This window comes from Gymnoscopelus braueri (genome assembly GCF_963280865.1).
Source record: "Gymnoscopelus braueri genome assembly, chromosome: 10".
Classification (NCBI taxonomy): Eukaryota; Metazoa; Chordata; class Actinopteri; order Myctophiformes; family Myctophidae; genus Gymnoscopelus; species Gymnoscopelus braueri.
The window spans coordinates 25,886,727-25,910,116 of NC_137611.1; the positions used below are offsets into that span (position 1 = coordinate 25,886,727).

At 41.7% G+C, this 23,390-nt stretch overlaps 1 protein-coding gene across 2 annotated transcripts in view; it reads right to left on the minus strand.

Moving 5' to 3' along the window:
- Positions 1 to 23,332, minus strand: part of spidr (scaffold protein involved in DNA repair) — a 35,801-nt gene extending 12,469 nt beyond the window's left edge. For both annotated transcript variants that reach the window (XR_013933945.1, XM_080441025.1), the window contains exons 1-10: positions 23,192 to 23,332; positions 22,311 to 22,469; positions 20,182 to 20,245; positions 19,692 to 19,961; positions 18,835 to 18,977; positions 14,621 to 14,856; positions 13,865 to 13,965; positions 10,807 to 11,023; positions 7,962 to 8,169; positions 5,982 to 6,226 (exon numbers count right to left, since the gene is read on the minus strand). Coding sequence is in view for 1 of the 2 variants with exons in the window: in XM_080441025.1 (XP_080297151.1) it covers positions 5,982 to 6,226; positions 7,962 to 8,169; positions 10,807 to 11,023; positions 13,865 to 13,965; positions 14,621 to 14,856; positions 18,835 to 18,977; positions 19,692 to 19,961; positions 20,182 to 20,245; positions 22,311 to 22,469; positions 23,192 to 23,224 (1,676 nt within the window). In the remaining variant the exon portion in view is untranslated. The remainder of the gene's footprint in view (positions 1 to 5,981; positions 6,227 to 7,961; positions 8,170 to 10,806; positions 11,024 to 13,864; positions 13,966 to 14,620; positions 14,857 to 18,834; positions 18,978 to 19,691; positions 19,962 to 20,181; positions 20,246 to 22,310; positions 22,470 to 23,191) is intronic.
- Between the last annotated feature and the right edge of the window lie 58 nt (positions 23,333 to 23,390).

The window sequence follows — 23,390 nt, forward strand, 5'->3', positions numbered from 1 at the left end:
TACAGTGTAAACAATGCTGTACCCCCTCCAACTGTATACTTTCCCCATTTTCAACTGTTCCTATTATATTTTGACACTTGCTTTGGCAATGTAAACGTATGTTTTCTCATGCCAATAAAGCTCATTTGAATTGAATTGTAAATAAGATAATAATAATAATAATAATATGTATATGATAGATGTATAAACAGTTAAAATAAGACAGGTCATTTTTGACTGGGAACACAAAAGTAGGCAACATGACACAAACAAACATAACAGGCTCTGACATTGGGTAGTATTGTTTGGCTGGGTGGTATGACAGGCTGCTGTAGCATTGACAGTGGAGACCTTTGGCCTACAGAGTTATGAGGCTGCTGCCTGCACTCCACTGCTCCCTATGAGCAGGAAGCTGAAACCGCTAAAGGCTACAGCACCTCAGTCCTTCAAGCCCAGACACAGCCCAAGTACCAGCCCTGAGAGTAAACAGTGGAGTTCATATCCCCTGGTTAGAGCAGCGAGGGGAGGGAAGGATCCATGGACCTCGGCCAGGGCAGGGAGGTGAGGGGAGAGTGGAGGGGGAGAAAATACAGAGAAGAGGGGGAGGACTGTTGAGAGGCTAGTAATAGACACAAGTTCAATGCCATCCATACATGTGCCCACCGAGGTCACTAAGAACATTTTGGGCACATTTCCAGCCACCTGATTGGGCCTATAAACAGCTTGTGTTGGTAAACACAAACTGTGTTTACTTTGAGAGGCATGGAAATAGATGCCTAACCAACATTTATTTTATTATATATATATATATATATATATATATATATATATATATATATATATATATATATATATATATCCAAGTGCATGCCTGCGTTATTCCCAGTTGTTTGTTTAATTCCCATTTTTTAATCAGGGCAGCATAGCTATATTTTGGGAGATAATATGAAATTCTTTACTGACTAAGCTAAGCACTGAATCAGTAAGCGCAAAGCCTTTTCTATCAGCTTTAATAAATGTTACCAACGTTAGAATACCAGAAGCAAAGTCCTAAAAATCAATACACTTATGTATTGTAGCACTTTCTTTCATTTATCAACACCCTAAAGTAAGTATTTCTCTTCTTTTAAAACTGGTTCACACTTGTGGCGGTTCTGTCTATGTACTTGGAATAAGTCCATGTTGCAGAGAGGCAAAGAAAACAGACTCCACCTGGCTAGACTGGCATGTGTACAAGTATGGATAGAGAGAACACAATCAAATGTTACAGTATATATTTTACACAAAACACTGAATAAGTACAAAAGTAAAGGCTCACGTAATGCCTAATTTATGCTCCGTCATACGACGGTGTCGTACACTGACAATAGCTGATCTATAAGCTCACAACACGTTGCAGATGTGGCAGATTTTTGCCACGAGAAACGATCATTGTACGATGAAGCATAATTCGGGCTTCATATCATGATATGACAAAGCAATATTGGACTGACTCAACAGTTTGTAACTTTGTATAGCCTGAAATATAGGATCCATGTTGTTCCTGCACATCAGCCACTGCAAGACTCAAATCAAGTCTGCATAGAAGTACAACTTTCACATTTTAACTTGAGATAGCAGAGCTTGTCTGAACTTGAAAGCCTAGAAATGAAATCTGAGAGAGGTGATGATAGATAAGATTCAAAAGAAAAAGGGTGACAAGTCTCGTGGTGAGACCAGCCTGACATAAACAACCACCCCTCAAACTGCCTCCCAGTTCAGTTGCTCTTTTTTCAGCCTTCCACAGCCCCACTTCCTCAAACAGCACCCTCGCTCCCAAATACCCTCTCGCCATTGGCCAGTTTCAGTCACAGGCTGATTTCAGGAATTTGTTATTGTGAGCAATCACAGGAATTCTCAGCAACTCGGGGGTTGTTCCAGGAATTGCGATCCATTGAGCCTGTCCAAACACACACATACCCCTTTCACACATAGACACAGGAGTGCGCATGCAAGCACATGCGCGCACACATTTACTTGGCACCGCAGTACGCAAGTAAGTGAGCCACACATTAAGAACACAGCAGTGAGGCCCCATTGGCAGGGGGCGTGCAGGCGGGATTCTTTCCTCTGTGCTATCCACCAATCAGTGTAGAGAAACTGATAAACACGGTTGTAACAGGACCCCTGAAGCACATTGTGTTCCTAGTACACCAGTGAAAAAAATAAGCCAACTCCTCCTTCCTCCCAACAAACAGTTAATCTTCTTGTTTATTCTATTCTGAATTTACGGGAACTAAACATCTTCTTCAAACATAAATATCATACTGGACTCTCCCTCTCTCCCTCTCTCCTCTGTGTATGTTAACAGAGAGGCAACACAACAAAAGGAACACATCCACCATGCGGACCATGGGTGTGAGTCATACTGTAGGAGAGAGGACATGAGATCCTCAGAAACAAACTGTCCTTTTCTTTACGCTGCAAGAGGCCAGTGGGCTGAGACGTAAACTACTTACAACTGCCAAAGAGCAGGCGTGGAAAGCACTGTTTAGGTACTAGGAAAATAGGAGTCATTATTTGTATAATGTATAGAAATATACATAAATATCCACTATACTGGGCTATTGTGCAAAACAAGTATACCAGCAAAAAAACAAAAAATATAGATATACTGTATGTGTATATAACAATTTATACTATAATTGTGTGTCGTCTCATATGACCCCGAGGTATGCGGTGCCGAATGGCAAGCATCAGCTTCCCTGATTGGCCAACCCAGACCGCCGGCTTCGCGGATTGGCATAGTCTCCGTTACGCTTGTGCCGCTAAGCCAATACAAGTCCCTGATTGGCTAACCTGAACGGTCGGCTTAGCTGATTGGCTGAGCGTAGCGCAATGTTTGTGCTGCATAGCAAAATATAAATGGAACGACTTGCATCGTTCTCGATATGCATGGCACCAAGAAGGCCTCAATAATAATGATAATGATGTTAGGGTGACCATATTGTCAAACTCCTAAACTTGGGCCCTTGTAATGCCTGTTCAATGCACACGCACATGTATTCGCGTATATCCTTGGGCATTTTCACCTGGATGGAGGACAATTATTTCAGTGCTTAATGTGCCTACTGAGCAATTTTTAACACTCAATGTTACAGAACTAGATGGTTGTGATGGTTTCAATAAATCAGATCATGTGCATGTTGGGATCCACATGGAAACAGCGTGGCTTCGACGTGGATCTTCGTCTATGACATTATGCATCTATAACGTATGACTCCAAGGGATCTTTGGATGGTTTCAGCAACATATAAATATATGTTTATGGAGGTACTTCTGTGGCTTACAATAAATATGGCACTGATTGGTCTAGTGGTTTCAAGATTAGCTCCAGACACACTGACACACTTCTGTCAGACAGACACACGGCTTGCCTCTGAGGAGCCATGCCATAAATATAGTGTCCAACATTATTTTAATCAGGACAATTTGATAATGAATGTTGAAAAATGTACAAAAGATATTTGTAATGGAAACAAAACACCTTCAAAGCTGACTAATGTAATATAAAAGTAAAGGTTAATATTTCCACCCATGAAAACAATTCTGGACAATAATCTATACATACATAGATCTATCTATAAATTCACAAAACCTGTGTGTGTGTGTGTGTGCGCGAGCGCGCGCGTGTGTGTGTGTGTATGACTTTCCCGGGCATAACTTGGGCATTGTCCGACCGTCTTGACCTCAAACTTGGTTTGTGTGCTGGCTATGACCAGGGGGTGTGCAGTGGCGAGCGGGAATTCGTTCGAACCAACGGTTTGTCGAGAACCCCAAAAAACATGAAAGTCAATCTGTGGCTGTCAGTCTGTGGAGGACGCACCGAATCTCTGTGTCTGTGTGGGACTGTAGGCCCCGGCTTCCCCGTTTGCTTGGCCAACCAGACCCATAGGGTTCACGGATTGGCTGAGCTTTGTGTAACATTTGTGCCGCACCACCAATATAAATGGCACCGTGAACATTAGAACTCCTGCTACAAATAACCCATGGATTGAAATATTTAATGTCATTAATACTGGTCATTAGTACTAATGATGGTACTCTGACAACAGGTACGACGGGTAATGCATAACGCGGTAGGGCATGCGTTCCAGACTTGCGTGGTCCCGAGTAGGCCAGTGGTGTAAGGACACCGCTCTAGGTCTAGTAATAAATTAAATAATAATAATAATACAACATTCATAATAATACATTAATACTATGTATTTATTACATTATTATTAATAAATACACAATTATTATATATGGTATATAATAATTTATATATACGGTATATTAAAAAACTGCAGTCACTAGAGGGAGGCGAGCTCATCCACATACAGTACATCCGCTCTGAACTTTGTTGAGTGCTCATGGTCACCTTCTAACCTCTACCCTTCCTCCACCCCCCCCCCCCCTCCGAGCCTGCTGGATCTGGCTGAGTGGGAGTGGAGAGAGGGAGGGAAGGGAAGGAGGACATGGCGTTTGTTTACTGGCGGCAGGAGACAGCATGGCAGGAGCAAGCATCAGATTACCACCGACAGACAGTCAGTAAAGTCAAATTAAGTCTCTTGAATCAGTTTAAGCTTAATTTATGCTTTGACGCGCAACAGTGTCGCTCACAGAAAAGGACTGATTTCTAATCACAAAGCTAATTTCCAAAAGCATAAATTAGTCCGACCCTTTTGTCAGCTGACTGGCTTGCTTCCTCCTTCAAAACTGACCACCACGTGCTACCATCACCCCGGCCTCTCCTATCCCCCACTCCTTGAACAAATCCACCACCTCTCTCTTTTTTATTACTCAGCACAGGACAAAAACAACATGCCTGGAGGGGTGAACAGCTAAAGGTCGCTTGTTGGCTCGAGCTCACATATGGATTTCATTGATTCATTAACCACAAGGAGACTCATCAAGCAAACCTATAAGTAATTGCACTGTTGCTGGTACCTCCGCAGCAAATCTTTCGTGGGAATGAGAGAACTTTCAATTACTGTTGAGTTTTTTGATGATGGGGTGACTATTGAATATTAAGGCATTTCTAAGCAACTGACTACTTGAGTTTTAGCAAAGTGATACTTGTATTTGTAAAGCCAGTGCTTTTCGTTTCAAGAACCTTCTTACTAACACAAGATCAAGGCTCCACCCTCTGATCAGATAAGCACATCAAAAACAACGTCTATGGAACTCCACACAGTCAAACATTTTGGTAATGATAGGATATGGGCTAATTCAGAGCTGATTGAGACCAGCTGATTCAACACAACTTAAGCCGTATGTGAATTGTTATGCCAAAAGCGATGATAAAAGCCAGCTTTAATGTGGAAATGTTGGTTTAATTAAACTGCATGTAATCTGAGTGTGCAACCATCCCTCTAAATTGTATAATCTGTGATGTCCTAGTGTCTGCACCTCACACAACTAGGTGTGTGATGTTTGTGTTGGTTTTTCAAGTAATGATAAGACACCCTCCCTAAATATACAGTTTAGCTTTTTGCTTGGAAGCATAAATGGTGAGGGGCTGCTGCATCTCTGTGCCACCCGAAGGACTATGAATGGGCACGCATTCAGCTCCGACCTGCTGGTGCAGGAGTTTCAGAAAACATCATGCTGTCTTTCCAGAGAATTGGACTGGATCACTCACAGTGGGGCTGGATTCAATTAGCAATGTTTGTGTCCTTTGTCAAGCAATGCCATATGGCTGGAGACAGAGTGAGCACTTTGTGGGGCCTGCCGCTTAGGGAACAATAGCCATACTACTGGAGAATACGCTGTGCCACCAAGGAGAGGCATGCAAACCCTGTGTGACCAAAGAAACCAGCATGCAGTTTGTAAAGAAAGAGACATTTACAATGTGGTACACAGGCATATATAACAGACACTTAGTGATTCATTTCTTCCAAATGTCTTTGACATGCAATGACTGACCAAAGACCTCAATGGACTTCAGGAAAAAGTAAAATATCAACCAGGGTAGGTACCTGGTTTTGCCTTTCTGGGGAGGGAGGGCTGAGGAACACTCGCCAGGGACTTTGGACTTAAGTATTAAGCCAACAGAGCGCTCTGCCACCGGGACGGAGTAAACCCTCTGGACTACCACCTCCACATCCTGCCCAACAGAGCCAGCCTGGCCCAGTCCCTCAATGGCTTCCAGCAAGGAGTCGCTGAACTTCCTTGTGCCCTTAGGAACCCCAGAACAGCGGTTAGTAGCATGGGTGGCTGCAACCTGGAGGAAACAAAGTCCGAAATGATAATGAAATACAGTTTAACTAGAACGAGATCCGCACACTTTGTACGTTTTTGCCCTCCTGGATCCCAATGTATGGAATAAACTCCACCTTGCAGAACTTCAGTCACACTCCCCATTTTCTGCCAGCCTGAAAACTCACCTCTTCAGACTCTACCTCACTCTCTACCACCCCTCTCTCCATGTATCCCTTCTTGTCACCTTTTTTGATAGATATTATTAGATACTAGATGATACTATGCAGATCTATGTTGGCTATTTGTTCACGTTTTTGTTATTTAGATTTGCTTTTCTTGACCACATGTTAACCCATTTAGACCTCTTACACCTATACGTTGCTATACCTTTCAAGCCGGGAACATCTCTGTGTAATCTTTGTGGTTTGGTTTCTATATCGACTAATTTATTTATTCTATTTTGTTCAGATTTGTTAGGATTTAGCAGGCGTTTTTAGAATCAGCCTAAAAAAAGAGTTAAAGTGGTTAACAGGGAAATGGTCTACGTCAGGGGTTTTCAAAGTGGGCCTCCCTTCAGACAGATGCTTGAAAGGCCTATCAGCCCCATCCAATTAGCGAGAGAGAGAGAGAAAGATAGAGAGTGAGATGTCACCTCCAAGAGCTCTTCCTCGTACATACAGTACATTTAAGTCACTTAATTCCAGTAAAAGATTGCTACGCTGCAACAAGTTGTGCCACTTGACACAGTTTAAGTTTACACACGAATGTTACAGATGAATGAGCGAGAGAGCATGCAGCGGAAATGAACTTAAAGAAGTGTTCTTTGTTTGGATGCTGGATTTGGCCACATTGTTACAGATAATGCCTAATCTCTCAAGACAGATCGTTCAATGCCTTTTTCTTTACCAAATGGGTCCCCCTCCCCAGATTGGATAATACCAAACCTTGGAAATGTCTCATAGCTAGTATTTATCTTTTTTCTTTCTTTCTTTCAGTTCACCGACTGGGTGTCCCTTTCAACTAATGTCTCAGCGTCCGCACCTCCCCTGCAATGCCCTAAAAAACCCTGGTCTATGTTTATGTACAAAATACTATATGTCAGAGAAGCTATGAAGAGACAATGACATGTATTAACGTTGGTATAAGTGACATAGTATTACATACATTTCATGCACATGCGTCATATTTTCAGTCCTGCAATCATTTTGGGCCCTGTCGTGTGCAGAGAATGTGGTCTGTGTGAAGCTTGTGGAAAAGGAGTTATTTTAACTATTTTTTGCCTTTTTTGAAAAGTTCTGAAACTTTTCATCGATAATGACATGCCCAAAACAGAGATTGATTATTAACTGAATGAAATTTTAAAAAAAAATTGCGAACTGTACCAGCAATTTTTCAATTTTCTTATACGTTTTAACCACTGTGTGGTTTCACAAATGTCAACGAGGTCATTGGACCTTGTTGACATTAATTGTCTGCCTTTTGAAAATAACATAATAACATTGAAAAATGCATAGTAAAAAAAAAGTGCTCAGGAGCCGAGATACTGCCTTTTCATCAAATCTTTTGGCACGTTGCGCCATTGCGGTAAAACATGTGAAACACGTCAATGGCACTCAATGAGTTAATCAATTATTTTAATACATTAATCGATTATCTTTTCAAATCGATTAGTTTGATTAACTGTTGCACCCCACCCCGAGTAGTGCAGTAAAACATCTCCATGATGATCAATTCTTAAGACACAGAAACAGACCCACCTGCCTAACAGAGGGCTCCTCCTCTGTAGCATTGAACACCTGCAGCAGTCCAAATGCTTTGGTTAGAGAGTATGGTCTGCACTTCACTACTGGGAGAAAGACTCTGGGGATGGACATGTTGGCCAGTTTGGAATCAGAGTAGACTTTCTGGCTGAAGTGTGTGTTCAGAATCACAGAACCGTTTACACCCTCTATGGTAAGACTTTGCCTGCAGAGAGAACAAAGAGGGTGAACAATTATTTATTCATAATATAGCAATAGTTCCTTTGCTCCTTTGTTGCATGACACACGCTGTTCCACATCCCACATGGATTCTCTTCACGGAATAATCATATTTAAACGGTGTAGAGATGTTGATTCTGAATTTGGCATCCCATGAGCCACCGTGGCACTGTCTTCAAGGTGTCAACCATTTTGAACAGAAGTTTGTGATTCCGCTGAGATTGTAACTGAAGCATAGATCAGGGCAAACGGAAGAGTTTGCAGTTTACAATCTCTGGGGAGGCAGGTAGACAGTTGAAAACTGTCTAGAAAGATAAGGTTCCACCTTCATGGGTGTATTTACTTTGTACCTTGAAGCACATACTGTATAAGTTGGGGGGAAAATAAGATACTGTAAATGGATAGATTTGTCATAATTTGTCAATGTACATGTAATTTCTACATGAATTCATCAAAGACCACCTGTGGATGCTCAGCAACGCCTAATCACAATGTGCTTCACGTCATATTTTAAACAGTTTTAAGAAAATCACACGCAAGTACACCCAAGTAAAATTCAACCTCAAGATACAGGCATTTTGCAGGCAGACAGAGATAGCAATCACATATTTTGTAACATGCCTAAGTTCTAAGTAAATTCTTTCCTTGTGTGACACAGAGAATAATATGATGGCTTATGGTTGACTCAGAGCCAAGTGCAGTTTCTGTGGTTCCAACTACTGCACTTGTCACTGCTTGTCTATAACGTATCCTATCTTACTGTAGGTGAGCCACAGTCATTAAACAATACACTTAAATCCAACTGTTGCTTATATAATATATTCTGGTAAGAAAAAAGTGCTTTATACAAATGAACGTTCTGCCCAGCATATGGATACAGATCTGATTATTATGCTTCCAATAGGATTGATATAGTGCAGTAAAACAATTCCATCTAATCTACTGTACATCTCATTTAGATTGTTGTTTTTGTCTTTGGTATATGTGTGAATGTATAGATTATTTTTGTTATTTAATTAGTTCTTTTGATTGTCATGATCTTTTAATTGCACTGTAAGTTTTTGTTTGACCCAAGGAAGAACAGTCACTGCTGAGGTAGTGACTAATATGAAATAATATATAATGAGCTGACGCTTCAACCACATCCACTAGACTGTATTTACTTTGTGCACCTACTGTACTGCAAATAGTCATTAATTCATCAATGAAAATGTCTAAGCACACATCCTAATATACACACTTGTATTATTGAAGCTATGTTAACGTTTCATTTGCAAATCTTTTATTATAGTACTTTGGCATCATAACTGAGTCTCTCTATAAGATCAGTTGAGTAGTGCTTCCAACAAATCAAAACATTTAATGTGTCACTGTCCGATAGTTATCAGTGACTAGAATCTTAGCGGATGCTGTCAATTAGTGTGTACTAGCTATACTATGACGGAAGTCAAATGTACTGTAAAAAGCACAACAGGTAGAACACACGTACAGGATGTGTGACCCCATTCTGAACAGGTGAGTGGGCAGCTGTCATTGCAAGGCAGGTAGGAGGGCTAAGGAGTGGCCCAGCTGCTGGCGTCACAGTCCGTAAGTGAATAATGCCAGCAGGTATTTCCGCCTCCAGCTTTGGCCCACTCACACAAGGAGTGGGAGGTGGGAGGAGCCTCCCCGCCCAGTGTGGGATTAATGTGAGAGACAGCCCATGACGAGTCACACAGGAAGGCGATCAGAGGAATTTTACCAGAGACTCCGATGTGCAGAATTCCGGGTTTTTCCACTCTGTCCTATCCTGAGCTATACAGTAGCAGCATGGACAGCATGCTAGTCATGTGACCCAAAATGTATTTTGTTTCCTTTTATTTCATTGTTTATAATCCAATATATTTCAGACACAAAGAGGATTTGAGGATATATTCTAATGAATACATGGTTGTGGGGGGCGGGAGGGGGGGATGCTCCTCTTAGATAAAAGAGGAATGACCAAAAAAACAACAATAGTGAAAAGGAACTACTAAAACACTAAGCCAACGGTGCTCTGCAGCACCATGTGGTTTCAATCGTGTCCTCTGGCTTCCTCCTCGCTCTGTTCCCAAATGCTCCAGAAAGTAATCCTGAGTGTGTTTTTTTTCTCCTCCGGCTTGCTGGAAATGACCTAACTACTGCCAGGAAGAGGAATGCGGAGCATTCCCTGGAGCTGTCAGTGACGTCAGAACGCCGAGGAGGCCCCTGCGCTTCCGCCAGCCTGGATATTCCAGAGAAACGCTGGACTCAAATTCCCAACAGCTGGAGCTAACTGTCTGCCGCCTCGCTCTCCATTCCACAACCGTCACCCAATGTAGAAGCCTCACCTCTCTCCTCCACCCACCCTGCATGCTTGGGACTTGTTCTGCACATCTGGGGCCCTTTGCTGCCTGCTTTTGCGACCTGGTGGGCTGTTAAGGGATGCTAACCCTTCATACTGAAAATCGAGAACTATAATTCCAAATTTTCGAATCACAGATGTTGCATGCACGTCGATGTATGTACACTGTTTCGATGTAAATTGGTATTTTACTGCATTTTATGTTATAGAGAGATTATCATTCAAAGGACAGGTGATAATACATAATAAAAGCATTCTCACCATGGTGGGTATATGTGGATTACATCTCTGGGCGCAGGCATCAGCTGCGCTGCCGTCTCTTTGTTGAACAGCACCAGGACCCGGGCTCTGGTGATGGAGACGGAGAGGCTGCGGTGGCCCTCGCTGGGGGGGCCCTGCTGCTCACACTGAGCCAGCTGCATGCTACACTCCTCCTGAACCGACAGCACCTCCAGCACCAGCACACCAGGCCTGTCCACTGGAGAGCAGAGCAAGAACAACACAGATGTGGAGTGTGTGTGACTTTGTGAGCGAAGGGTATTTAAGGACTCGCAGACTCTCTGCCTCAGTGGGGATCATTTACTCCCAGAGTGTTGCTCTGAGTTGTGAGAGAAAACTGGATTTATTGTTTTAATATCGGGACAACTCTCGCTCAAAAGAGCTGTAAAGACCTAATTGCCTACGGCTGAGTTGCATGCACGGTGCTTTGTAATCCAGAATGACAGTGGCTGTTTGGAGTTTTGCAGTGCTCTCAGTCCTCCGCGTGCCTTTAGTCATAATAACAAACTCCAGGGTTTAAGGACAATGTCCCAGAGCAATAAATCAAGTGGAGATAAGAAAGAGCACAATTCTAATCACTGCAACTCACATATTCAGCGAATACCAGCTCAGACAATGAAGCTCTGTGTTTGGGTAGGAGAACGCTTCGGGGGTAATTTCAATATGAGAGCGTAAATTGATGTCAAAGAGATGTATGGGGAGTTGTCCAAACACGTAGCAGGAGTGCTTCATCTCTGCCGCGTGTTATGGGACTGTGGCTACATTACAGAAACACTACAACATCCATGGGCGGGTCTACTGTATGTTTATGCACTGCTCAATATTGATCGGATCATTTCAGGTCTGCCGTAAAGTGAGATATTGACTCTAATTTGCCCACCTACACACATGTGCGGCGCACACGCCCGCACACCCGCGCACTACGACAATCATAAACAGCGGTTCAGCTAGTTATGAAACAGTGTTATTATTAAAAAAGACAGTTTGTAAATCTGAGAGAGGAAATTGACTAATTGAAGTGAAGCCAGTTCAGCTGGTCTAGTTCTGGTGTGAAGTTAATGATAATGCAAAAAACACATTTTCTGACCTTTATCATTTTACCAATTTGAAAGCTATTCTCAACCAGTAGGCTACCGGAGGGTAAGCACGCAAACACAGTTTACCCACCTTTAGATATAGAATAGATTTTGACATTTTATTTTTATGTTTGAATGGGAAAATACACAAATGAATGCTTTTTTGGAAATACTGACTGATTGGTTGACCTAATAATGATCACTGACTCAAGGTCATAGCTACCCACCTTTTTATTTACTACTAAATCACTATATTCAACTAAAAGTAGACAGGCTGCTGACGAAATAATGTATACTGAAACAAATCTAAATTGAGGCCATGAGTCACTAGTACAACCCTCCACACGGTGCTCATCTTAGGCTGGTCGAACCATTGACCCCGGATTTCAGGTACAGTAGGAAATAGTGGGCGTTCTTTCCTTTTTCCACAATCAACTGTCACCTTTAAACCACCGGGTGTGTGTTATTATGTGGAGCCACAAACAATGAGAGTACAGAAGTGCTTTAGTACACCATGGAAAGAGGAAAGAAAAAAGCAACAACTAAGCAAACGGTTTCCTGTCACCTACATTCTGCCTGTACAACCCGCGTTTCCTCAAAGCGCCCCCGCCACAAGACCAGACAACGTAGGTTTTTCTTTTTTAATCACGCCAGTCAAGAGACTGGCCTCATCCGCCTATGCATGGGCAAAATCAGATTTGTTGTTAAACGTGAAAGGTGAATGGCAGGCTTATGTGTGCGGGAGCCTAATGCATAATTTGTGCCCGTTGTACGACGGCTGAACTACTGAACTACTGAACTAGTAGAAAAGTGTGCTCCTCTGAGCACAGGTCTCCGCCAGGCCGGGTTGCCTACCCAGGGCCTGAAAATTTGGGTCATAGCCTCTTGGAATGGGATCTGACAAATCTAACTCATACTTCTTGATCACATGACCCGAGAGATAATGTGTACCGATTTATGTGAGTTTTGGACAAAATGTGTAAGAGCAGTAGCAAAAATTGTGTTCCGAAGAAGACGCGCACAAACGGGGCCTATAAGTTGCGTCATGATCCAAGGAATCCATGGAAAATATATTGATTGTACAAGCTACGGTTCAGGAGTTATAGATCAAAACATGAAGTGGTCTCCACCATGAGGAGATCTGAAAAATGTGGGATGGAGGTTCTTCCTTGGCTTAGTGGGAATGTGCGTGCAAAGTTTCACGTCAATCGGACGCTGCGTTCATGATTTTATGCTTTTTGTTGAAAACGGGCCAACCCTGAAAACTTTAGAAGACAATCTTAGCCAATCAGGATGGAATATGAAAATTGACTGAAAAAGACTGACAGACAGACACACGGACGGACAGGGGCCAAAACATAGTCTCGGCCACGTAACACCTTCAGCCTGGCGGAGACAATAAGCCATCAGACGCATTTGTGAGGTTATAGATTGGCTATTTTCGGTCTACAACTCCATCGGGAGCCGAAGTATACATTGGGCTTCAAGTGTGAATGTAGACAGTAGAAGGATGGCTGTTGCCACTTCAGAATCCTGGGAAAATAAGAGTATAAGTCCTGACGTTACTCCCACTAACCCTGGGTCACCAAGTTATTTTTTGTATTGGAAATCCCATAGGCAAATCTTAGATCACGTAATATAAGAACTGTGTTCCAAAAATAAACCTAGCGATTTTGTCAGGTATGTGAGGTACGTATGTTACATTTGATAACGTCTGTGTTTGGATAAATGTGTACTTTTTCAACGATGATGCTTCATGTCCATATGAGTAAAATTGCAGGGGTGATTCGTTTATTTTTGGAACACAGTTCTTATAGAACACATAAAATACAAACAATAACTCAGTGATACGGCCTGTAGCAGCAGTGATGTCAGACTTCGGCGCTCTATGTACCCGTGAGGTTCGATTTCTACACCCTCAGAATTAAAGTAACATTCAGTATTTTGCATTGTAGGTTTTTCACCTGTTGCTGTCCCTGTGTCAGAGAGGGACTGGTGTCTCCAGAAGCTTATAGCTGACCTCTGTCTACACTGGAGTCGATTCAGTCTTTCTGCTAGGCCTCCACTGTGGAAAACACCAAGCACACACACACACACACACATACAATGAACAGAACGCACGCACACACACTCGCGCACACAGTATATATATCAAAGCTAAAAACCTGGTTCAGTTTGCAGCTGCCCTTTACTGAGATTTTTCTCATTCATTCATTCTTCTGCACTGTAATTTTACTCTTATTTTTCCGTTTCATATTTACTTATTTATTGTATTCAAATGTCCTTTCATAATGTGCTTATTTTGCTCTGTGTCTTGATGTCTTAATGCTAAATGTTTTATGTAAAGCACTTTGAATTAGTGAACTAGTGGGTGTCAAACACAGCTGAGGGGGAAAAAAATTAGTGGAATTTCACATACAAGCAACGTGAAATGTCATGTCTCTGATAACAGATATAGGTATGTCTCATTTCTGGGGGGCGATTGGGCGATAAGTAACAATGACATTTAGCACCCACATGATGGCACCCAGGTGTCCCTTTCATCAGCAGTTCTGTTGTGAAAACATCACTGTCAGTATAGGAGTGCTATTTAGCGACCATAATGTCTATTTGGTTTTCCCCCCGTGAGAAGAGAACGTTATCGCAAAATTGCGCATGGTAAATTAAAACAATTAAAATAATCAACATAATTAAAGGGGGGAGGCATTAATTGCTCAAACCTCTGCAATTTTCTTCTCTTTTTGGTGGAGTCCTCAGGGGTCTTAGACTGCCTGTCAGCTTGTTTCTGAGGCGTCTGCAGCATTGCCTGAGCAGATCTCACCCAGTCACTGACCGACCTTTTGCTGCCCTCAACAGTTTGACCGGCAGAGCTCTCTGTGTTCAGTCTGCCCTGGGTCAGTGTGTCACTGCCGTTCTCTCCATCAGATGCAAAACCAGAGATCTCTAGGTCAGTCGCCTGGGGACAAAAAGCACTATTTAGCATTCAGTCAGTTAACAACATATAGGTTACAACAGGTCTAAATGGGTTTACTGTTAACCCCAATGTTGGCACCGAGCAATTGTTAATATATTGGATGTATTATCACCTAAAGCATGCGCTTGCTGATGACATGCAAACGTTTATCCTTCACCAGTCAAACGCAAACAAGGCCATGACTCCTTCTAAACAGGACAGAAATTATGACTCAGATAAGATTATAAGGAATCAATGAACCTAAACATTGTGACGGTGGTGGGTGGAGAGGCATGGTACACTGGGACGTGTGCAAGCTATAACAACGCTTTTTCTTTTTTTTTTTGCTGCATCACTGCACACCTGAGGGCATGTTTCTCATGGAAAGATCCACGAGAAACCTCTGTTCCTGTCATGTGCAGACAAGACCAGCATACCAGGCTCTGTCAGCCTACGCGCTCTCTTATTTGAATCAACTTGACCCTGCTAGGCGAGGTGCCAGCACACGTCACACTCTAACAAGCTACAGAGAGAGAGAAAGAGAGAAAGAGAGAAAGAGAGAGAGAGAGAAGAACACTATGTTCCCTGGCTGCAGCTCAAAAATGTTTTTGCCCAGCACTGAAAGCATTGCAAGTCCACCGTTCCTCTCTCTCTCTCTGCTTGTGCGGCCCTCCTTCCTTTGCTAGCATGTTTTTACTGAACAAACAGTAGTAAAATGCTGTTTACAGTCCTGCTCTGTTGGCACGGCCATGATGTGGTGCGGGTTATTGACCCCGTTGGATCGCAAGCCAGCCTTCATCCGGGAAGTGACCATCCTCCACGGCCTTGAAATACAGACGGGTGACAAATTAAAGGCAAAACCTGAATAACTGGGAGGAGGGAAAATAGCAAATGCATCTGCTTCCATACAGGTGGACTGCATGATACAACTAGTAAGGTGTATCCGCCAGGAGGCATGCCCTAATAACAATAGCGATGTACGCTGTTGAATTTGTAACTCCTTGATTGATGAAGACCCTGTTGGCTGTAATCCAGTGCGTGGCCATCCATTTCCTTTACTGTCTTCCTTCCACTCTCTCTCTCATACACAATCATTGTCAATCTCTCTCAATCATTCTCTCTGACTTACGACAGCTTCAACTGAGTTGAAGATGATATGGGGGTTTTGAGGTATGTTGTCATGTTTATGTTGGTGCTTATATCATATCAGCTTGCACCAGCAAACTTGGATGTCTAAGATTCTAGTTCTGTTACATCCAATACAAGCCTGAATACTTGACCCCTTCAAATGGCTCTCTTTGCTGTGATGGGGATCTCACCCCAATTAAACACCTATAAGATATTTCGGACTGACGTGTTAGACAGCGCTCTCCACCACCATCATCAAAACACCAAATGAGGAGATATATTTTGGAATAATAGTGTTCCATCACTCAAGTATAGTTCCAGAGACGTAGAATGAATCTATGACATCAACACACATTGAAAGTGTTCTGGTGGCTCATGGAGGCCCAACACTTTACTATGATACTTAATCTTGCTTTTTCCTTTAATTTGTCACCCATCTGTACATTGTTGCCCTCCACAGCTCCACCTACACACTCTCTGTGCTAGTACAATAATAAAAGAGGTCTGGCAGGCATGCATCTTGTGAGTCAGCCCTCTGTTTGTCTCAGCTTTATTTGGAGTAATAAACTCTCCCTTGGTTTGAGATCTTCCCAAACTGTATCCTGTTAGATCCAGTTTGATTTAACCGTTGAACACATGGGAGCACCCCATCGAGGGAAACAGGGACTTCAGCATAAGTTCCTGGCTTCATTTTGCTCCACCAAAATCACTGCATTTGAAACTAGAGACCTACCGATGCCAGATTTTTGGGTTCGATGTTAATCCTGATTTTCGAGAGTGAAATCAATTTGAAAAACGTAGTTTATTTTCTTCTTATTGAGGGGGCCTTTTTCTGCCTTTATCGATAGTCAGTAGTGAGAGACAGGAAATTGTCCTGAAGATATCTCGCCAGCAAAGGTAACTACTCAAGCCAATCCTCTACCCAAAGTGTCACTGCGCTTTAAGCCCTATTTAAAATAATAAAAACAGGCAATCTACAAGCTCACAAGGCGTCAATGTGAGGCTTTGTGAGCTCGTAGATCTCCCTTTTTTTTTCTTTTTCTTTTTATCGTTTAATTTTTCGATAATGACATGCCTAAACTAGGGACGCCAGGATGAAAGTTGTTCAAACACATATCGGCTGCATAATTGCAGATACCAATATCATCCCAAAAAGTTAAATAATAGGCCGATATATTGTCCAAACATATATCAGTCAGGCTCTATATGAGAGTGCCATGAACAGAATACTGTATGGCTGATCTGGGTGATCTGTTTTGTCACCGTCCTCAAGAAACCGCTTGGGCACGTGTGTAATGCGCAATGGAAACGTCAAATGTTACCACATGAAACGTCCGGCGCCACCAATATCATCAGAAGAAGGACAGGATTCTCTCTCTTCTTCTCTGAGGCTTGTGACCACAAGCCTACAGATAGATGTTACATCTCCATTGACCTCAGAAAGCTGATAGCAGCAAATAAAAAGTGTGACAAGAGGAAGCAACTGGCTCTGTGTGGCTGTGACGACAATCTGTCTTCCTCTCTAAACATATAGCTTGCAAACGCACAATTATCATAACAAGGTGTATATTGCACTATTACCGGAGTTTATCATTGCACGGCATGCAACGCGTAACTCCATGAAAGTTCTGGCAATATAAGCAAATGTGGTCAAAATGACGTTCTGTGGGTTGTCTTGAATTTGAGCAGGTAAGGAACTCAGGAAGTAAGTGAAACTGTGAACATTACCACTCCTTTTACATTCTCACCATGCCAGCCCTGCCTTTAACAAACACTGTTACTGAATGACTTCTGAGAAGTAACAGCTAATCCAAGCCTACTGTATAGGAGGGCCCAGAAAGGCAGACTTCAGGGAACAGAGCAAATATGTTTACTTAACGTATTAGCAAAAGGATTGACTGTAATCAATAAAACTACTGCCCAGGCATGATAACATACATATGGCATATTTAATGTGGTCTTGTGTTCATTAAATATTAAACTGTCCTATACAAATGAGTGAATTTTATATTGACAGTTTAATATACATATAGTTTCATATTTATTTCTGAACGTAGAAATGCCTGTCTCCAAGAAAGTACTACAAATGTTATCTGCATGGACAGAACTGACAGTATTTTTTATATCCGCTTTGGTACAGCAGCAGCCTGATTTCAAACAAGCCCCCCCCCCCCTCCCCCTTATTCAAGCAGCAGCTTCAACTTGTGAACTTTGACTATTTGGAACCTGACCTGAACCTAGAAAGCACACTCTGCTTAGCTAGGTTTTTGTTTTTTTTAACCTGTCAGGCCTTTTCAGGCCATAAGAGTAGAGTTGCATTACTCCACCTAGTGGTAGTGTGTAATGTGAATAATTCCGAACATTTTACACATTAATACTGACTGAATATTTAACGCCACACATGTGAATTCATGTATGGTACAGTACATACCTGTACTTAGGGCAGCATGCAAGTTTGAAACGGTAAACAACAGCAGGAGTAACGGGCAAAACTTCCATCCTAACTGATATATTCTCATGGATTAAGTGCCAATAATAACATCATTGTGTACTTGCATGACCGCACTTTACACTGGGAGTCAACCTAAATATTCTCAACAATATTACTGACTAAACATTATGTGTGAAGAAGACTAGTAATGGCTTTGGTCAGAAAGAAAATGACTTTGTGTAGAGCCCCACCTAGTGTCCATGAATATGTATGATTCCCACTCTTGACTGCTTATCTGTTCATAAATGAGCGCAGTCTAAAACGTTTGTGTACTTGTTTCACCAATACTGCACAGACAACAATGTATTACTGCTACTTCTATAGAAGCATTAGGAAAAGTAGCTTTATGTTAATGCACTCACCAGTGTGGGTTCAGTTGTGTTTTCAAGGGGCTCAGCCTCCGACTCACACTCCGAAATCTGTCCCACACTGTCCTTCTCATTCTCTTCAAAGTCATTGTCGGACTCGTTCCAATCACTGTCTGCATCGATAACGGGATCGTCCTCTGAAAACAAAGTTAGGAAACTGAGTTTCCTGCAGACTTAATGTGAAGCTTCAAAATAACGTCAACTCTCACCATTTATGGACAAAGTTATAATTACAGCCTTATTAAAAAAAAAAGAAGAACATTGGGTTTGACCACCAAGTACAATACTGCCTGGCTCCTTATCTCCAGCACTGTCAACCCCATGTCTGAATGCCATTTCTCAACGACCAAAAATACATATTTTCTGAAACCACCCTACATGGAGAGGACATCAGATAACCCCATCAATAATTCAACAACATTTAAAAATAGCATTCAGTCTCCCATAACATTAGGCCACAACCCAGAGCTCATGGATAGCACATAACTTGCCATTAAGTGAGCAAGCATGTTGCTCTTGGTTGACATGTCATGTCATCCCTTTACTCTCTGTCCCTGCTTACCAGTCTCTCCCCACTGTCCTATCCAAACAAAAACAATGCCATTGCCATATTAATAATCATCTTAAAACATGTTTTTACAATGCATATCTATTTGGACAGTGGACACACAAATTGACATGGCACCTTGGCACGTATTTTACCCAATGGAGAATAAAACGACAAACGTTAATCTATATAAAACATTTATTTGTCTTTAACCATAGACTGAAACTCAGGTAACTTCACTCATTAGCTCCTTCTGTTAGTAGCTATGGACACCTGACCTGATTCCAATGCTAATTTAAGTTACCTTTATTGGTGCAGAGAAGGCGCAGTGCTCTGGTGTAGGACTGAATGGGACACACAAGTCTCTCTCGTCTCCGAGGCCTTTGTTGTGGCTGCACCAGAACTCTGGGCAGAGCCTGCTTCTGGGCCTCACTGTTTGACTGCTCACTGTCGCTGGAGCTCCACGCAATTTGAACCGGTTCCTTCTGGGCCTCACTGTCTGACTGCTCACCGTCACTGGAGCTCCACGCAATTTGAACCGGTTCCTCATCACAAGTAGTAGTATTGGTGCCAGCTGATGGATCATAAGGGTAGACAAATTACCATTAGTATGTCATGATCAGGTATAACCATGGTGCCCTTTAAAGCAAAGAATGCAATGAATAACAATTATTGATATTGCCAAAGTCAATTAAATATATTTCTTACCATTTCATTTTTGAATAAATAGCACTTTTAACAAATATTGAATGCACTACATCTTTTATGTCATCATAACACCTGAGCAATTATACCTGAAGCACGAGTCTTTGCCAACTTTCGCACCGCAGACAATTTTCTTCCAGATGACTTGAGATTCTGCATTCAAAAAAGGATTATGCCATTAATACCATGTAGGTAAAATACAAATGTGATAATGCCAGTAAAATAAAATTATAAATCTAATAGGCCAGTCTTTCTACTGCTGCTATTGTTGTTGAGACAAGCTGTCAGTATTTTTGTATCTGTGTTTTTATTTTTTGTCTCTGACCAGGATATTAAAAAAAGTTATTAATGCATTTACATGAAACTTTGTGGAAAGGTTTGTCAGGGTAAGGAGGAATATTAACTTTTCACACTGACTGGACAAAGGGGTGCATGGTGGTTGTGGGGGTGGCTTCTAAGCTTTTAATTTCCAAACAGATCTCGGCTCAGATCCACCTACAGTACTTGACAGTCAAGGGTTAATAATGTCATGGTTTAATAATGTAATACCGTAATGTAATAATGTAATAAGAGCCTTGCAGACAGAGGTCCTGCACCTGCAGCCTACATGGATGTTTAAAGATGTAGCTCTTATTTACTTCTAAAGAGATATACTTGTTTATTTTCATTTATTAAATTGTATTATTTGCCTACTGCATTATTTGGCTACTGTAGTGTTTTGAAAGGCAGTTAAAAACTGTTAATAAAAAGAGGAAATATAATAAAACCTCTAATTTACAAATGAATGCTCATGTGATTTTATACATCCAGTTTTATGGAATACATTTACAATAATAATCATGATAGTTGTGAAACAGTGATTATTTCTCTCACTATGATTGTACCATCAAAATCCATAATCGTCCCACACCTAACCTCTACTGAACAAACACACCCTGAATATTTTTTGTAGCTCCATTGGCTATTGGCTTCTAGGTCAAGCTGAATGGTAAATGTTCCACGTTTCCTTTTCTGGTGAGAAGATATGATAAACAAATAATATATCACGGTTTACACATATACAGTAATCATGGGATATTGTGCAGTGCAGTTAAGAGTGGGAAGATGTTTGACAAGATGATGCACTCTTGTGCTATCATCTTTTATAGGTGTTTAAAGTAATACTAGGTAACGTTTTCAACAAAACTAAAGTTAAATTGTATATCTTTTGCGAGTGGCAAAGGTTTCACAACACCCACTCCGTGAATTTCACCCCCGGAAGCCTTTTATTTATATATTTTCTATTGAACGTGTACGGGGGGGACTTTCCCGGGAAAATGACGTTCCTGGCCAACGTCATGACGTCGTGGCCGACGTCCTCAGGAACTACCGCAACGGTTTCCTGTTTGGCCAGGAACTACCGCGCTATTAACAAAAAGGAACCTCACGCTGATTTTAAGATAATGTAGGATTGGAAGATCGAAAAAGAACAGAAAAAGAAAGCACAGCTCATGGTAACTAATGCTCCACTGGCTAAGAGAAACGATCCGTAGATAGTATAAAACAATTAAAAGATCGCTTTTTGAAACGCTTCCGGCTTCCGGTGAAAACGAATGGAATTCTGGGTAATCGAGGACTAGGGAAATTGTATGCAGTGACGGTAGTGACCAGCAGAGGTTGCTAAAAATCGTTATTTGTGATTCTGCATTGTACAACTTTAAGGGATGTTTTTAGGGCTTTTTCTGCCTTTATTGATACTTAGGATAGTTGGCTGACAGGAAATGGGGAGATAGATGGGGGATGACACACAGCAAAGGTCGTTGGGATCGGGAGTCGAACCCACGACACGCTGTCAAGCTGGATTACCAGCATAATGTGGTATGCGCCTGGACCGCAAGGCCAGCGGGCTATCATCTTAATTCTTATTGTGCATGTGTCATACCCCAGGTCAGGTTTTGTGACACTCCGGCTTCTAAATATGCCTTGGTGTAAAGAGGATGCATTCTGCGATTCTACTGGATTTCCTAAGTGTTGTGATTGGTTGAAGTACAAGTATTATAAGTGATTCTCATTAGACGGCTTTATAAAAAAAATATTCAATGTGGATGGCTTTATAACAACGACTCTGATTAGATGGGTTTATAACCGATTCGATGACTTTGTGAGATTTGATGTTTCACATTACACTGCTTTTCAGACTTAAGGGTTTGTATTAGCAATACATGTAAAGTCCATCAACCTTCATCACTGGAGTGTCTAGGAAACTGTCTCCACACCTCTCCCAGGACTTCGTGGTGGAGATGGATGAAAGTGAAGGTTCTCTTCCGACATTTTTGACACCATTTCTGACATCATCCGGAAAGAAGATGCACTTTATGTCTTTGGTATATCTTTTACGCTGTACAGACACAAAGGGGCAAGCAGGTTTCGGTCAAATGTTCATCTTTCAAAATAGGAAACGGTAAGTGATATTTTCAGGTTAAAACAAAAGGTTGTTTTTGTGTGTGAAAAAGTTCACGCTTTATATTCTGATCATTGTGTAGAGATTTTGCTCAGTTACATCTCTACAAAGACACATCTCTTTGATAAACAGAAAATAAATGTTATCCAACCAGAAGATAACTACTCATGTATCAGCTTCAATTTAATAGTGTTCCAGCTTCAATTGTGTGCGCTAATTTCTTTGTGTCATCACCAATTTCACTAATTTATCCTGTATGAGTTCTCTCTCATGGTTGGGAAAAATTGGTATCCTGAAATTAAAAAGCATTTTATGTTTACTATACAGCTGGAGAGACCCTGGCTGGCCTGTTACTTAATACTCTATATATATAGCAATAATTATTATCAGAATGTAGAGCTATAACACAATATAATTGATCATACCTTCTTTAGCCTTATATTATGATATGATCATGTATGTATGTGGATCATGCTGTGGATGAGCTGATCCGCAAGTTGCAACCAATTTATTATACTTCCCACCACAACCGGGTGGGCGGGGACGTGACGTCACATGGTAGTCAACGCTACATCAGTCAGCTAATCTAATATGTAGCCTTAGTAGCTAAGTTCATTTTCATGGTGCAAGTAACACGTCCGTTAAGCAACAACACTTACCTTTCCAGCAGCCATGAGGAAGAAATTATGCATGCGCTATCATTACTGTAGTTCTTTAGCGATGTTGACGGGTTTTAAACAAGTAGCTAACACTTGAACCCATCTCTATTTACTGGTTGCTTTTGTTACATTGAATAACTGTCTACTCTGCGCCTGTTTGGGCTGCCTGTCTACAGCGCCGGGGCAGTGTTGCCAGGTT